The following is an 18,068-nucleotide window of genomic DNA, read 5'->3' on the forward strand; positions in this document are numbered from 1 at the left end:
AAGAAGCAGTTTCATTGAGTAATACTGACACCCATGTCACATGTCACCTTTCAGCTTTACCTACTGAAAATGCTTAGTGGAATGCCATCATGGTTTAGGAATGGTATTTAGTGTTCCCACTGAAACACTCCAAACCACATGCCGCGCTCGTCATTCCCTGATTCCCTCCCCTCAACCCTGCAGCATGATGGAGAGGAGAATTGGAGGCACAAAAGGTAAAGATTGCAGGTTGAGATAAGAACAAGTAAACAAACAGTAACAACAACAATATTAGCAACAGACTGCAGAAGCCAGACCAGTGATTCCGCAGGAGAGTGCTCCCCACCACCAGCCAGCAAGAAGGAACCCAACCTCCCTCCCACCCCCTGTGTGTGGTGTGAGGTGCTAAGGAATAACCTCATGGTCCTGGCCATGCCTCTCCTGGCTACTGGACAAACTCTGATACCATACACCAGCTGAAACAGAAAACATTTTGCATCCAGGCGAATGAAGCCGTCAAGTTTTTCTAAACAGAGTTTGCTGGTGACTGTGGATGCTCCTTGGGTCCCACCAGGCTTCAAAAAGACAACCTGTCACCCTGGGGTAGCCCTAGCCACAGGACACCAGGATTAGCACCCAGCATTTATTCATATGATCAGACACCACCATTACAAATGTCTTTAAAAATCAAAGAAGAAATTAAATCAGCAGAAATATTTCCACTTAACATTAAATGAGGATAACTCTCTTCATTGTCAATTTGACTTGTCAATTTCTGGCCAAGACACATTCCAAACCCCACTTAGCTCCTGCCCTGTCTTGATGACCATAATAGTTTTCCAACTGCTCTCCATTCCAAAATCAAAGGTCAAACCAGAAGTCACATGCTTGAAGACACACTGGTTCCATTTTTATCCAGGAGCTAGGCTGGCCTTGCCTCTTAATGGAAAGTGGCATCACCTTAAGATGTCAACATATCTATTTGTATTCAGGAGACAGTACCAGTTGCAAAAAAAAACAACAACAGCAAAAAAAAAAAAAACACCTTAATACCTTGACCATCTTTCTTCCTACCTTCCTCTCCTAATAATAAACGTAACTAACGTTACAGTTGGTGAAATTCTCTTCAATTTATGGAGCAAAGAATGAAGCAACTCCCATCCCCCCAAATCCGAAAAAGGTGAAATTGTGCTCTATAACCTGCACCAATTGGTAGCATTTGGTACAGAAAGGGTCACAAACAGCATAGTACTTCTGATAGGTTTATTGGTCACAGGCAACATTACAAAGCAGTTACACTGAATAATGCTGTCACGGTCCTATCGTAATGTGAGGTTGCTACAACACATTTAGATTTCACACAGTGAAACTACTTGAGAAAAAAAAATTCATGCTTGTAACATAAGATCAAGAAAATACACTTGGTTAAAAGAAAAAATGGTCCCAGAACTTCAGCCCACTCAAACTGAAGTTAATGGAAAAGCTTCCTCTGACTTCAGCAGGCTCTGAATTCAGCCTTCAACATGTCCTGGCCAAGCTATAAGGTCAAATGCCTCTCTGCTCAGTTACAGGCTCTTCATTCTTCTGACATACTTGTGCGTGATGTATTTTCTCCTTTTTAAATGAGAAGACGATAAATGTGAAATTGGCCATGCTGAATTTTATACATAACAGAGCCAATTTTGGGTCATCAGCTTTAGAGAGTGGGAGAATTACAAAGGTGATAATATGTGTACTGGAAAAGGAGGGAGTTCCTACATGCCTGAGTGCCTGTAGCAGCTGTTTGTGTAGCCTGAAAGCTTCCAAGAAAAGCCATTACATGCTTCTTCAGAATTTGCATCTCTGACAGCATCTGCATTCAAAAACGGGATTTCAAAACCACAGCTGACAAAAACATGTACCAAACAGAGAAACACCTTTTTACTTCAACAAAGCACAATTTTTCGTCACATCTAAGTTTAGCTTGAAGTAAGATAATTACTTCTGGGAGCTCAGGCATATTCCTGACATAACTTCTTCTCATTTACAGGTGACTTGATGCATCCTACACCCACCTGTTCCAAGGATGCATGTTCAGCACATGAACTGTGCATCTAATTCTCTGTCGGTGTTGGAGCCATCAGAGGGCAGCAACATGCCGAGGCTTCCCAGCCCACGGAACTCCTGTAGCCAGGCGTCTCTTCCATGTGGGGGAAGGTTTAGTTACTGGTCCTACTGACCCCAGTATAGCTTCTTGCACCGTAACGCTGCATTGCTTTGTGACACCCAAAGCTCAGAGTGCAATTCACACTTCAAGGAAAACTGGAGTGAGAAGAGTGCTGTTGTTTAGATTTCAATGGTCACCATGACTGCAGCTCTTTTCAAGAACTGTATTTGCTCATTGTCTGCATTTTGAAAGTAGAATGCTGATCATAAATTATGCTTTATAAAAATCTCCCTCTCCAGTGCATATCAAAGATAACATTTGTGTTCATGTCTATGACTATGATGACCAAATGATGTTAGCACGATAACGGACATGGTTCCACCATATCCAAGTGGGAATGACAGGTGCTGCCATCCTGTGTCACAAGCATAGTCCATCAGGAGTCCCTGAGATACAAATATGGCACCCACTCTCCTCTCTACTGGCAATTTGGTCAAGAGTTCTCAATAAAAGTTCCAGCTTATTTTTTTAAAAAAATGGTTTCATTAATTAAAAAAAGTCTATTTACAAATCAGTTGTGACATGAATAACAATATTCCATAGGAAAAATCAGACTGTCTCAAAAGTTGGCAAGTATGTTTTTAACTGTAAAATGTCAGACATTGGCTGTTTTCTGTCTTGATAGAAGCTGAGTCCAGTAAGTAATTCTATATCTCTGATCCGAGCCGTATGAAACTTCATTCTCTCTTCAACCCACATGGACTCAGACTTGCCATCCTATTCGGACAAAACAGGAGGGAAAAAAAAGGGGGCTGTAAAACTTTTTTTTTCTCCTGAGATGCATTTAATCTGTTAAAAAAAGACATTTTGATGTTTTATAAAGGCAGAAATCAATAACTGTTGGCAAGCATCTAACAAACAGAGTGTACAAGGATTATACATAGTTAGAAGCTTGTCTGATTTTAGTTCTTGCTGTTAGCTCCTCAAGTATACAAAAACCGTAGCTGCACCAGTTGCTGATAATGGGGAATGGCAATTTATCTACCATCAGTATGATAAAAATATTCTGAGAGCTGTGTCTGACTCTAATTCCTTGCTGCAGGATTGGTCTACACACTTTCTATACTTTTTTTCTGGGGTATATGGAGTGTAGTTATGTGTGTTCTCACCAAAATGCCAAGGTACCTGAACTAAAAGCAACCAGTGCTCTTCAGAAACATCTGTGTCTTCTCCTTCTGGGAATGCCTTTGACCTTAGCACTGACCTTTTGCTGTGGGTGACTCCTCTTAGAAGCTCTTCATCCGAATCAGCTGTTGACTGAATAGTTGCATTCCAGAAGTCCCTGTATGTATCACATTCATGCTCTCTGCATACTCTGACCCCACTCTGCTAGCTCTAAGCTTTGCTCAGACTTTGACATAATTCTGTTTGCAAAAATATTGTCTTCTCTCTCAAGATGGGCATGTAGACTGTACCATTTTCAAAGGCTTTAACCAGTTAATCACTGATATCCAACAAAACAAGCTTCAGCCTGACTTCAGAAGTTTATGAGGGCCAAACAGACTACTTACTGCACAGCTTTCACTGTTGTCTTCTCTGTGAGGTACAATGAAAGACAAGGCATCTAGAGACCCTTCACACTCCAGAGGAGTTTCAGAAGTATTTTTACAGCTAGTCAGCACAATGAAGAAGTGAGTTGGAACTAGAACTTCTGAATTACCAGGGTATCTGAAATAGAAAAGATTTTTCTGTAAATCCACCAAATCATACTTGCACAAAGATCAAATTATAACATTCAGCTATATTCAGTTTTATCAATTCACCTTTTTTGTCCAAGGAAAACTTAGGTCTGGAAGGAAAATTCCAAACTGCTATTTTTGAAAATCAAGCTTGGTTTGTAGACTAAATAACAAGTTTGATGAGGTATAACAAATTGATTTGCCATAAAAATGTGTAAAACTCTAGAGGTGATGAAGAGTTCAGCCCAAGCCCAGGAACCTCTCTGCCTGCTAGCTTGAGCCAATTTTGCTAACTGGTGTAACCCACAACTTGTAGTAGAACACTGCCAGCTTAGGAAGTATCAACCATGCCACCAGGGATAAGCCCTTGGCTTGTCATCTCCTAAAGGCAATGGCAATGTCCTAAGTTTTCAGGCTGGTAGACATCATTCCACATGCAACAGCTTCTCTTAAACTCCACCTTCAGTTTTAGGATGACACATTTTGAAGGTACATTTTTCTCTTCAGGCTCGTTGCTTCTTTCTGAACTTTTCTGCTTAGGATCTTTTGTGTGTCTTTCTGAAGAAGAATAATTACTAACAGACCAGTATTGGAGGAAAGAAACAAAGGATTTGAATGTGAAAGGTTCTCACCTTTTCAACTTTTCTGGGGTATCATAGAGCCCATCAGAGTCATAATCAAACACTGGACCACTGACTACATTGACACCATTCCTGGCTGCAGCATGTTCAGGCAGCAGGTGTTGATGGAAGTAGTTCCATAACACTGAAACACAGTAATAGACTCAGGAAACAATCTTCACAATAGAAGCTGCTAATACAACTCTGCAGAGTATTCAGTGGAGTACAGATAGACATGATAAGCTAGGAAAATAAATTCTACAGGTGTTTGATGTTGTTAAAGGTTGCACACAACTGGGCAGCAGCAGCATCCACTGCACAATGTCCTGACATTTCTAACCTATATAATATCTTAAATTAAAAATAACAATTGAACAGTACTCCATTATAAAACAGGATATCTCTTTTCTTCCAGGAGAAGTACCACAGTTATCCTTCTTTTTCACCAAGAATATGCTTATTTTCTCTCAGCCAACCATCTCATGTTCCCTCTCTCCCAGGAACCAGGGGTCATATGCATGGTTTGGAAGCCAGCACAGTACCAGCAGTCTTCTATTCAACTATGGACATAAAATATGCATACAAATAAAATACCTTTAAATGCAGGATACATTGGCACAATGTTGCTGGTAAGCAAGGCATCGTAGTGAGGTTTCTTTGCACCTGTCATAAAATCTGAAACAAAAAAAGGGCAATTAATTACATGGATTTGTTACTTTAAACTTGCATTTTCATGCTTTTAGTGATCAGTGTATTAGCATTCAGATGGAGCTGACCTAACTTCATTTTCCAAAACTGGTGTGGGTGTAAGTGCTGACTTTCAGCACCTGCCAGATTCCATCTAAAATAAATAATCTCATGCATAGCAACAGCAACTTGTTCGATATACAGTTGAAAAATTTCATGAGATTTAAAAATATCAGGTCAGGCTTTTGAATTGTGGGGAGAGAAATAAAATTCATGAGTGTCAGGCCAACTTTCCCTGATTGCAGGATCTAGGCTTAAATATAGGATTCTGTTGAAACTTTGCAAACTATGTTGGATGTAGATGGTTAAATAACCTGCTACTTGGTATTCAGTGCAGTAAGAGTAAATAAAATACTTCCATAGCAGGTCAGCAACAGTTCACAAACAATTTATCCACGTATACAAAGTGAATTTTCATTTTACCAGCTTGCTGGACTTTACTCAATGTCTACATGTCTCTCCCAGTTTCTTCTGTGAGGTGCCACTTTAGAAGCATGACAAGTGCTTCAAAACTTCTGGGAAGTACTAAGTGACCTTGGACAACCCACCAACTGCTGAAGCATCTTAAGTGTTTTCCTTTCTCATATGCTGAAGTGAACTACAACAATTCAGCAACTACTGCTTTGAATTCTGATTAGGTATCAAGAACACCTACAGAAGACTACACCTGCTACATTACAGATCATGTACATCAGACATGCTATACAATGAAGACAAAGTAGTTACTTGGAGGAGTGAGAAATCCGTAAGTTAGGTGAGGATGATTGTTGTAAAACAAACAGGTCTGGTTCTGATTCTGTGAAATACGAACATCTTTATGTAAACAGTTGGAGGCAGCTCCTATAGAAGAAATCCATTTGTCCTATAGAACAAGAAGAAAGCATCAATGTGAAAGCTGGCTTACAATAATTCTCTTGGTATGAGGGACTGCAGAATTCTAAATATTTGGCTGCAGCTGCCTTTAAGAGTGTGAAGGGCTTAACAAAGATGCAAGAATTGTTCCTCTTATGTCAGTGGTAAACAAGTCCTCCCATCACTTCATATACCTTAGAAATAAAGTGAACAGAACTGCAGCATTTTAGTCAATTATAATATCTTCTAAAAGAGAATCTAGAAGTCCCCATTAGAGACAACCTGATTTACTGACAGATAGACAGCCTCACAGACAGATAGATGTGTGGGCCACTTGATAGAGTAACTAGTTGCTTCATGCCACTACCCTCAAGATATTTAGGATCAAGTAAATCTCCCCAAAGTTTAGCTAAATTTAATTATAACAGTAATTATTTAAACCTATGATTCCCAGATAATCAAATTTAAATGTATACTCTACTATCCTAATTCCTTTTAAGAGTGATCTGGCTTCTATATTTTCTGTAAATGGGAAAGGCCAACTTGAAAAAACTTTAATTCATCAGATCAGTGCTCTGCTCTTAATAGGTGTATATTAAGCATAGGGTTCAGGACCACAAAGATCAGCTTTATCTTCACTGATCTCTTTTTTTCCCCAATCAGGATTATATTCTGAAAGACGGATCATATTAGGGCCTGAACAGCTCAAGATGGCCCTGAGATTACTTTTTCAAAAGGATCCCGCCACATTACAAACTGCTTTAAGACTATGAAACCCACATTGAGGCCAGTTTTAAGGACAGCACTGCTGCAGCACTGCAGTAGCAGACCTATGCTACCAGTACATTCTCCTGTATAGGGTTCTAAACCAATGGCAATGGACTCCTTACTTCCTGATGGATCTGCTCAATCTGGGGACAAAACTGTTTCACTCTGAGAAATGGAAGAGTCAAAGCCAATCCTTATTGGCAGAGCAAACCTCGCACAAATTTTCCACTTTATATCTTATTTGTTTCAACTTAGTTCCCTGGGAGATAATATCACAGATCCATTTCAGCTGGAAAAAGACCTCTAAGATAATTGAGTCCAGTCGTTGACTGACCATCACCTTGTCAACTAGACTATGGCACTCACTAAGTGCCAAACCCAGTCCTTTCCTGAACACCTCTGCAGATGGTGACTCCACCACCACACTGACCCTTATCACGAGCAGATATAAGAAGCCTTCAGGAATAACTGACACTCTATATTTTTACTTTTCAAGGCTACTTCTATTATTTCTTCTTATACTTACATCTCTGCCAACAGTGTAGGTGCTCCACAGAGCCATCCTGTAGTCCCTGCTGTACCCGCTCACGTAGCGGTCATGGTAAAGGAGACAGTAATTATGTTTTTTCTGCAGAACCCTGGGCCGTCCATAGGGTAAATTAAGTTCCTTTGTCTTCTTAACTGCAACAGAAATAGTGCTTATTGCTTTTCAATTAATACTGGTTGTTAAGTACCCTCCTCTTCTATACATCTAAGGCTGCCCTAATTTTCAATTGCCAAGCAAACAGAAGTCACAGAAATGGGACCAAAAAAATCTTCATTATTATATCAAAGGCATAATTTCTACACTGGACAATAATTAAACGATGAAACCAGTAAAAAGAAATTATTTAAACTTATACTACAAAACATGTACAAATGTAGTTTATGTACAAATTAAGCTTATATTTGAACCAAAACCTTTTGCCACTAAAAACAGAAGTTCAAGTCGCAAAGTTAAAGTCTTTGTTGACTTTGTGTTTCAATTTAAATATGTGGGATCTGCTTTTATGTAACATTTAGATGGGAGAGAAACCAATTCTGGAGATTTGAAATTACTATTTCAGTAGAAACCACATCATTTTATGTAAAAATGCATTCAAAAGACTAGGAAATATAGAGATCTAAATAGACAATACAGTGAAGTATTGGATTGGATTTTCAGCTGTGCAAGGACTCACTACTTTGCCTTTGAAAATTCAAGTATTCTCAATCATTACATGACTAAAATTATAAAGAAGGTGTCAAAACATATCTTCCATTAAATAGGTCCTCACCATCCACAAATTATTATGCAGCTTTAAGGCAAATGTATTACATGGGGAAAGAAAATGAGCAATGAATGTGCAGGGTTTTTTTCCACAGTACAAAAAAAAAAAAGGGAAGATTATGACAGTTACTTCTCCACCCATGAGGGAAAAACAATTCATATTTTTTTCATTACAGTAAAAATGCAGTTACAATTTTTTGTCCTTGCAGACTGTCAAGTTGCAACAATCAACGAGAGAACATGCAAACTGAAGTAACTAATAAACTCTATACAGTCTTAAGGCACTTCTAGGCTGTTTACTAGAATTCTTTCATCTGTGAAATGCTTTAATATCTGATTAGTTCTTAATCAATACAATAATAATGAAATTATTACTGTTAAACCAGGTCTCACTGATAATTCAAGACAAAATCCTGCTGCTTCAAAAATGTAGGTTTAGAGCCTTAAGTTCCTATTTCTACAAAAGAGAACTGAAATATGTTGCTGGGTCTGGCCTTGTCAAGTTTCTTTAAAGCCAGGTTAAGCAAAGTCCTCAGAGATACTCAGAATCTGTTTCAGCAAAACCCCTGGCACACTTTGGAGAAAACACATTGTACCATTCTATCTGGATTTTATTTTGCTGCTCTCATGAGCATTACAATACTGAAAGACTTACTTTAAAAGGGTTCTGGGACATGTTTTAAAATTATGACCTGTCATTAGTGGAAAAGATTCAAGAAAGCTCTATCCACTCATTGTTTCAGGACAAACCCCACAAATTAACAGAAGCCTTGAATTAGCTCTGGATAAGCAGCAAATACTGGACCCTGCCAGTAACTGGCATTTATGTCCAGTTCTTAACAATAGAGAGCTATAGTGTGGTTTGCCAAATAAGGCTTATTTGCATAAAACCTCCAAGGTTTCATGAACACACACACACAAGGTAAGGTCTCTGACAACCTATTTCTGGCAGCCTAATCTTCTCGATATCCTCTATTAAAGCATTAGCACCTGGGACTAGGTTCCATTTTGACTTACAGTTTTCATTATTTACTTGCTGTTTTACCTGTTTCATGCTCAAAACAGTTTATTTTGCTTTGTGACTCATGAGCACATCTACAGCCTTGCAAACTGCAGCTTAAAAATGGCATGTGTATGTCCAATGAATGGAAATAAAGCATAAGTAAAAGAAGTAACAACTCAAGACCACAAAACAAACATGTAAAATACTCCTTATGCCTCACTAAAAGTATGCTGCCATTACAGGTATCATTATTTGAATTGATTTGCTATTAGGTCCTTCCCCATAAAACACTGTTGCTTCACATTCTGGAATGCTCATAGCTTCAGTACTAGAGAAGTCAAAAGTAACAGATGACACATATGCCATAAAGACACAGGTATAAGGATACACATTTACCTGAGAACAAATGGTTCAGGAGGACTCTATTCAAAAACATGAGAATCATAGAATGGTATGGGCTGCAAGAGACCAAAAAAGACCATCTAGTTTCAACCACCCTGTCAAGAGCAGGGACATCTTCCACTAGACTAGTTTGTTCAAAGCCCCATCCAGCCTGGCCTTTAACACTTCCAGGGGTGAGGCATCCACAAATTCTCCAGGCAGGACTATAGTTCCAGCAAGTGTTTAAAAGAATTTTCACATAATTTACTTGAGAGTTGCTCAGAAGTTTAAAAACATAAAATGTTTGATGACTAACAAGTTTTTGTTGATGTGAGCTTTTTAATTTTATATTATTATTTGAAATTCTTACCTTCTGTTTCAGTAAGATTTAAACGCTGATGAAAATCCCTTATTGGCAAGCCCTATAATTATAAAGGAAAAGCAGTGAGATTCTACAAAGCACATTATGAGTTGGTACCACGCTTAAATGTAACTTCCGCCTTGCAAGTTATACATACAGAGAACTCACTGGAGGAGTTTCCAGTAACAAACTGGGTTTGACACAAGCAAATCTACAGGCTTGAAAATCACAGTCCAAACACAATATTCACAGAACAGAAATTTCAACATAATTAAGTGAGGCAAGTAAAAACTGAATGCTTTCCCCATCAAGCTTCTGTGGGGTTTTTCCAGGCTCTTCAGAGATTAATGTGACATAACATAAGCAATCTGCAAAAAATTAATATACAAATACAGGATAACACTCATTAACCCCAAGCATGAGCTGATTTTGAAACCAATAGTAAGGGACAGTAAAAGTATCTGAAGAATGCAAAGTTTCACTTTTTAAATACAACACAGACTTCTGCCTCCACAACTTTAACCATGTTAGTGCTTACTGCTGTCCTGCAGGAGCAGCCAAGGCTCACTGAAAAGGCCTTTTCTCCCACCACAGAGCATTCAGAAGGATGACTGGTTTCTTTGGGATGGTGGGGGGTGTAAACAGGGTGCTTTAATAGATGGTTTAGGCGTCCATGAGTTCCATTGTTTGGGGCAGGCGTCACACCGAGCAAATCTATGAAAGAATTCAAGTGATATTAACAGGAGGAGAAAGATTGTAATACACAGCTGATTATATTGTGCTTACAAGTATGGATGAGTCAAAACTTAACTGCTTACTGCTCATGACACCCAAGAAGAAAAGCAATGTAACCTCTTTAAAAGGGGCCACACACATTCTGAGCTAGTGTTCAGTATGGTACTAGTCTTGTAAGGTTGAGCAAGTCGCTTGAATACAGCCACCAATCTCAAGCATTTGCAGTGCTCTTAAGTATTTTCTGGATCAAATTCTTTGGTATACTTTTCTTCTCATAGAAGCAGTATAAGGTCTAAGCAGAGAGGGAAGTAGACAGGATATAATGGAAAACAGGTGAGGGCCTCAAGGGGATTAAATGAACAGAAAGTAGTAGATCTAGTGACAGACTTTAGGAGAAACCATGAAATACAGAATGGAGAAAGGACACAGGAATAAGGAGTCACAGTAACATTGTGTTTGAAAGGAAGGAAAGAAGGTTTCCCTTCATGATGTAGAGAGATTCTGAAGTAGCCATTTTTAGTAGTGGTGAGTCAGAGCACCACCTCTGGAAAAGCCAGAGGAATACAGTGTGACCAGTGAAAAAGAGATAGACATGGTAGCCAGACAAGTAGATCCTAAACTGCTGTTAGTCATTTAGAGATGGCCCTTTCTCAGAAAAACAAACAGCTGATTTGTGAAAATCAGCAGCAACTCTTAAGGATGAGTTTCTGAGGACACTTAATCTGTTATTAGAAGATTTACAATGTCCAAAAGATATTATACTTTACTGAACAAAACTGACCCCCATCCATTGTACTTACCACACATTAAATTATATACTTCAATGTTTTCAAATGGATCAACTTGAGTACCAAACTTGAATCCTGGTCCAAAACCAATAAAGATAGCCTAGGATTTACAGAGAAAAGTATAGTGGAATTCTGTTTAAGACAAATTGAAATGAAAATTATCTCTTTACTCAGACAGCATTTTCTTCCAAGAACTTAATCTTGGAATCTTCATCTTTTTACCAACACAGTATGCATCAAGTCAAAAGCATGTGTTTTTCTTTTTAAAAAAAGTAGATGTACAAGAATAATTTTTAAAAGTAGCAGAAGAGTACAGGACACCCAATTCTGTCTCACTGTTGCCTTTAGCCATTTATGATGTCCCTTGCTCTTCTCTGCTTTTAAAGAAATTAAAAGGTATTTTCTTAAATGCTTTAAAAGATTTAATGGAAATGTTGATCCAAAGTAACCATCACGTATCACATCCTGTAAACAATTTGGAAGCTTTTAACTTGGGGATATAAAAACATCTGTTGGTAGCAATGCTTTAAGTGCTTTAAGCAATGGTAGGATCGTGGGCTTCCATGCCTGGTTTGCAGCTGTTCCTTCTTGCACCACTTCCCAAGCTGTACTGGACCTGATCCAGGAATGCTGCCAGCCCAAAAATCTTTCCATTTTTTTTCCTGCTGGGTCTTTTCCTTCTGGCTCAATTCCCCAACCTACTTGACACTGCAGCCACACAAATGTTACACCAGCATACTGCAGGACTTGCTGCATGAACAGAGAGGCAAGGGCAACAAATGCTTAGGCTCAGCTGCTGCCAAAAACAATGTTTTAAAACTTGTCCTCAGTTATTCAGCTTATTTTTAATGAAGAGGAACAGATTGCACACATCTGTGGTATCAAGATACTGAATGAGTGATGGAGTTTTACACTGTATAGCTTGTCCCTGGGTAAGATCTCCAAGCTCTTTGCGAACAATGCAATTGTCTCTGATTTCATAGCTGGGTGGCAGAAACAGAGGCTAAAACTCAACTCTTAACTCCTTTTTTTGAGATCAAAGCATAACACAGGGCATTATTTTGCAACTGTTGATACTAGAATCTGCAGGCTAATAATGTACTCAACCAGCCTAATTTGAACCAGATGAGGCAGGGACATGCTACTTCCTTTCTGTTGTTTTTGGTTACATAGTACGAAATACTGTTATGCTGCTCTAATGGGAGCTACAAAAAGGATCAATTATATCTGGACTTGTTAGGGGTGCTATGAACTGACGATCCCAAGTGTGGCAAAAAAGTTTGAATAGAGTCAGTCTACTGAAAAAAAATTTACACAGTCAAACTACAGCAGAGAGAGATGGAGTACATATGGCATCACGTGGCTTGCTGGTTGCAACCCATTACTAGAAACACTATCAGCAGGTTTTCCATTGTCAAATCAGGGAAGAAATATAAGCCTGGAAGGGTAAACTGATACAAGATGAAGACTTTTTTTAAAAACAGTTCGGTACCAACATTATATAACTGTACAACATATGAAAAAAAAGAAAAGGCTTTTAAGAAAGAAAATTATTGAAAACAAGTTTCATGAGAAGACCTAGAAAGTCCACATAATACACGGATTTCTCTTTATAAAAGTGTTTACACATATTCACTGTGATAGTTCCAAGTACCTCACAATGGATTATAGATTTTAATCCTGAAAACAGCTTTTTAAAATCAAGGATATTGGCTTTTTTTTTATTGATAGCAGAAACTAAGGCAGAGGATAGGTTAAGTGACTTGTCTAAATTAGATGAAACTGAGGATCTGATTTCATGGTCTCTTCCCTATGATCTCTTCCCATTTCTCATTAAAGAGAAGTTCAAGACTCTCCTTATTTTTATGGGTTATCCAGCACATGACAATATCAGTCCTATAAATGTTTTATTTCTTGAACTGCAGATGGAATAATATCAGAGATCTTAAATAAATCAAACAAACCAACAAACAAACCTCAACACCCAGCAAACACAGCATTTGGAAACAGAAAGTTCAAACCTCACCTGCATATTGGGGAAGCGATTGTCTGAGCCATGGAATCCACCTTTGCAGCTTTTAATCTCCAGTGGTTTTCTATTAAAAATACACAGTTTATATAACTCACAAATCACATCAGCATAAAGTCCATTCAGTGATGACATATTTACTTCTCTGTTAAAAGATACTTAGAGGATTGTCCATAGAGAATGAGAAGTCTTTTGTGCTTGGGAAGATCGTGCCTTTTAAATCAGAACGGTAACTTTCTCTGCAAATGTTATCCCTTTGGAATTTTCATGTGTCTATCAGAGTCATTTAAAGTCAAAGCACATGACATATGAAAAAAAAATTCATTTCAGGCTAAAAGATTTTCATTTCACTTTAATTTGGTAACAACTTTTCAGTACTTTAAGTATATTCTCAATATTTTTATAATAAAAACACTAACCTTATTTAGACCATTCAGATGGGAATCTTACAGTCTAATAAAAACAAACATCTAACTTGTGCTAGGTCCATTCACACTATGTAAAAACATAATTCTATCAAGATTTGCACAACTTGCACATATCTATAGTGTTACACAACAGGACTTATTGAAGAGGTGCACTGAAAAACTCTTCCATGATGAAACCCCTGAAGTATCACAGAGGTGCTCAAAATTAATATCATTACAACAGATACCACTGTTCTGGGACTTGTAAATCTTTAATCAAAACACAAAGTAATTACTTATCATGGACTCAGTAAGTTCAATGACTGAGAAGACTGATTTAATATACAAATTATTTACATGCTCTGCCTTCATGGACTCACTTCTGAAATTCCTACAGCATGGCAAGATGTGCTCAAGTATCTGAGAGTGAGGACCTTAGTTTCTAACCTGCCACTACCTCCACACCCAGCAGGCAGAATATCAATAGCTGCCAGTTTAGAATTTAGCCTGCCCAGGCCAGCAAAACCTGCAGAAAAAAAGCATGCATTCTTGCTTTGCAATGTCCCTTTCCTATGACAAACAAGAATATCACACTCTAACAGCAATCACTGAACTCTAAGCACTTGGAAGAGAAAACAATAAATTATTTGTTGTACGGTCAGGTACTGAGAATTGAAACTTACCGAGCGAGCTGCCACTGGGAGTCTAAATAAAAGTGCAGCGGTTCTATCCGGTCATTATAGGAATAATGGAAACGTTTGGGCAGCAGCTGTTTCATATAAGCTTTGAAAGGCTGGTTTGGCTTTATGCACTGAAATGTTTAAATTGAAACAGAAGGAAATTTTGGTGAAATGCATATTTTATATCATGCACAATTCTTACAAAGCACATCAATTGCAAAAGATCTGCAATAACTTCCACTAAGAACAATGTAACTCCACCAGGTTTGGAGTCATAAGATCTGAGACATATGAACGAATACTTAAATCACAAATACTGACTAGTTTTGGATTCAATAGCTATAAAAGATATATAAATATCTTTATATGAAAGATATTTAATATTGCATTATGGAAAAAACTTGTTTTTTTTCTCTTATAGCCTACATTTATATAGAATAAAATGGTACTGAATGGAATTACAAAGAATTACACTAAGACATGCGTCATGATACTTCACAAGTGATAAGAGATTGTCCAGTGCAAAAAGTCTACAGCTGCGTAATAGAGAAGGTAACAGACATTTAGGATTTTTAGACTGATCACACAGGGAAAAATAAACTTTTTTATGAACCAAGATCCATTAATGATTTTAAAAAGGAAAAAATACCCACAAAAAAAAAAAATCAAGTGTAATATTGAATTTTTTTAATACTGAAGTCATCTATACAAACAGCATTGTTCTCACTAACAGCAGTGTCTGCACAAATGAGAGGCAAACAGATTACGGTGCAGGGATGAGAACAGAAGCCAGGGAAAGAGCAAAAAAGCTAATTCATTACACTGCAACTGACACCGCCCCCAAAAAAAGAAAATTCAATATCCTCTCTCAAAGCTGTTTATCAAAAAGGTGTGAGCAAGAAAATCCTGTGTGTGTCCTGGTAATAGAGCTGAGATTTACACTGATGCGGCCCTCAGCGAGTATGGTCCAGATAACACAAGTTCTCCAGTTGGAAGAAAAACACAATACAGGGAAATGAACACAAAGCTTTAGTTAATGCCCAACCCAATAGCTGTATGTCACCTTATTCAAATTTCAGCTTCCCCTGTGTGGAACTACTTTTGTTATTGTTGCTGTTTTCCAAAGGTTGCACACAAAATCAATTAGGTTGGGAAAGACCTCTGAGATCATCAAGTACAACTATGACTAAACATCACCCTGTCAACTAGAAAAAATTCTTCCAGATGTCCAACCTAACCCACCCCGGTGCAGTGTAAGATCATGTCCCCTCATCCTGTCACTGAATCAAAGTACACATAGTATGTAAACTGCCCAGCAAACAGCAAATGCTATAAAATACCTGTAAATGTCAGCAGCAATTAGGCAAGAGCAAGAGATAAGACAACACTTACCGTGAGGTTTCTCACAATGCCTTCATAATTAACTGGAAGAATCATATGTAAGTATTAGTCACCTAAGTTTAAAAAGATCAGATGTAAAATGAAAACATTCCCATCGCAAAATACAAATGATAAGTTTCAATAACTTTCTGGGTGTAAGAAATTATTTTTCCAGAGTGAAAACCATATAGAGCAAGATAATCCCTAAACTGTCAAGTATTGCTTTTATAAAATTTCAGATCAGCCTCTCTTCCCCTTGACTACTTATTTACAGCTTTAAATTTAAACTATATTAGTTAAACTTTAGTTAAATTCATTAGTTAAGAGTTAACTACACTTACATTTAAACTATATTAGCCACAGTTAGAAAAATAATCCAGGAAGCCAAGTTTTTAGAAAAAAAACAACTAAATGCTGTGTTAATCAAGGCGAATTTTTCTTTGCTAATAAGCCTTTAAAGAAAAAGACACAAATGCAACTACCAGGACAGCAGTTTTGTTCAGCAAATATCCTGAGAAAAAAAGCCAAGCACCAGCTGGCTAAGTTTCAGATGCTTAGGCTCAAGCCAAAAGGGACAATTACATCATGTAGTTTGACATTTTGCGTAACACAGCCTCACTGCATTTCACAGTTGCTCTGTCCTGCCTCTGATATCCAACACTTGACTCAAGTATCTAAAGGATTCCCCTGGCAATAGAACCATTTATAATTCCTGCACAGATACAGTCGTGCTAAAAAGACAGCTATGCTCCTTCATTTTAACAGAGCACGCCTCCAAAGGAGGAGATGTGCCACTTCTCCTCTTCCTGAATTTATCCAGGGAGAACCTGACACTGCATTTGACTCCCATGTGCTCCAAGTAAGCATTTAAAACAGTTTAGAATAGCATCAAGCAGTGAAGTAAACAGGACAAAGTCACTGGGGTTGAGGTCTACAAGCTTTAAAGGGCACAGGGAACAATAATCTCAACAGAAAAAAACCCAACCCACCCAAAAACTGCTATGAAACATGAAGAAAGCTCCTCCACTCAACATTAAAAAGTACCAAAAATTGCAGGGATTAAATGTTCGCATAACAAATAAGAGTTTAAAATTTGCAACTATTCACTGATTTTTTTACCCTGTTTTATTATTTATGTTTACTTGCAGTTTACTCAATTACTGAGTCAGGCCATTAGGCCAGTTTTGTATAACTAGGAAACATAACATTCATAATATTCTATAAATGATAGTAACAATTTAAGACTTCTCTAAGACAGAAATATTGGAAGTTTATGCAAAACTTAATAAATTAGGAAATGAGGTGAGACGTGAAGGGAGGATTTTGGGCTGTCTTGCCCACAGGTGATCTTATTTGAAGGAATGCCATTCACAAGGCAGGAGGCATTTGCAGTTGGTAACTCTGAGGCAGCCCATAAAATGTTTTCCTGTATTTGAGTGTGGGATTCAAATATACTTTCAGACTTGGAAAGTCACATGGTCTAAAAACACAAGTGCACACACTACTCAGTATTTCCTCTTCATCACTGTCCAGATTGTAGCTAAGTGGCATTCACTCAAGTTTACTAATGGAATACGTGGATTCTAAGTTTGTATTTGAAAAGTACAAAAACATATAACCGAATAACAAAAGTTAGTTTAGCAATTACATACAAGAGAAATACTCATCTGGAACATTATTAGGTCTTAGGCGAGCTGCAGGACCAGGGACAACTATGAAATCTTGGACATTGTCCAGATAGCTGTTCAGATATGCTGTTTTTCTGCAGCTCCCTACTTCCATCCCTGTAAAAGGAAAGATTTTCTTTAAAAATGGGAGTATCAGTGTAGAGTTACCTTGCTAAGGAGACATGTAATTTTAGTTGTAGAAGTAAGAAATGTAATTTCTCTGGTGTTTTTATCAGCAATCCCAAAGCACCTGACCCAAGCAGACCATAATACCCATGTATAGAAGATAAAAAACCAAGCACAGATAAACACTATCAGCCAGTTCCTCAGCTGAGAAAGACTCTCCAATTTAATAAATAGACCAACTTTCTTCTCTAAAGGGAAAAGAACTCTTATGAGCCTAAGAACAGGAGTAATGATCAGACCAAATATTAATTCAGCCCAGTATCTTACCTAATAATGTCCTCTACATATCTA

General features: G+C 37.9%; 1 protein-coding gene across 2 annotated transcripts in view; it reads right to left on the bottom strand.

Moving 5' to 3' along the window:
- Positions 1–1,228: 1,228 nt before the first annotated feature.
- Positions 1,229–18,068, bottom strand: part of ENPP1 (ectonucleotide pyrophosphatase/phosphodiesterase 1) — a 53,206-nt gene continuing 36,366 nt past the window's right edge. For both annotated transcript variants that reach the window (XM_059842082.1, XM_059842081.1), the window contains 13 exons: positions 17,577–17,708; positions 15,937–15,968; positions 14,548–14,675; positions 13,455–13,524; positions 11,441–11,528; positions 10,444–10,619; positions 9,915–9,966; positions 7,378–7,532; positions 5,958–6,093; positions 5,079–5,159; positions 4,497–4,629; positions 3,697–3,853; positions 1,229–2,902 (listed from right to left, as the gene is read on the bottom strand). In XM_059842082.1, the coding sequence (XP_059698065.1) occupies positions 2,735–2,902; positions 3,697–3,853; positions 4,497–4,629; positions 5,079–5,159; positions 5,958–6,093; positions 7,378–7,532; positions 9,915–9,966; positions 10,444–10,619; positions 11,441–11,528; positions 13,455–13,524; positions 14,548–14,675; positions 15,937–15,968; positions 17,577–17,708 (1,508 nt within the window). In that variant the 3' untranslated portion in view covers positions 1,229–2,734. The remainder of the gene's footprint in view (positions 2,903–3,696; positions 3,854–4,496; positions 4,630–5,078; positions 5,160–5,957; positions 6,094–7,377; positions 7,533–9,914; positions 9,967–10,443; positions 10,620–11,440; positions 11,529–13,454; positions 13,525–14,547; positions 14,676–15,936; positions 15,969–17,576; positions 17,709–18,068) is intronic.

The sequence above is a fragment of the Haemorhous mexicanus genome, chromosome 3, assembly GCF_027477595.1.
Source record: "Haemorhous mexicanus isolate bHaeMex1 chromosome 3, bHaeMex1.pri, whole genome shotgun sequence".
NCBI lineage: Eukaryota > Metazoa > Chordata > Aves > Passeriformes > Fringillidae > Haemorhous > Haemorhous mexicanus.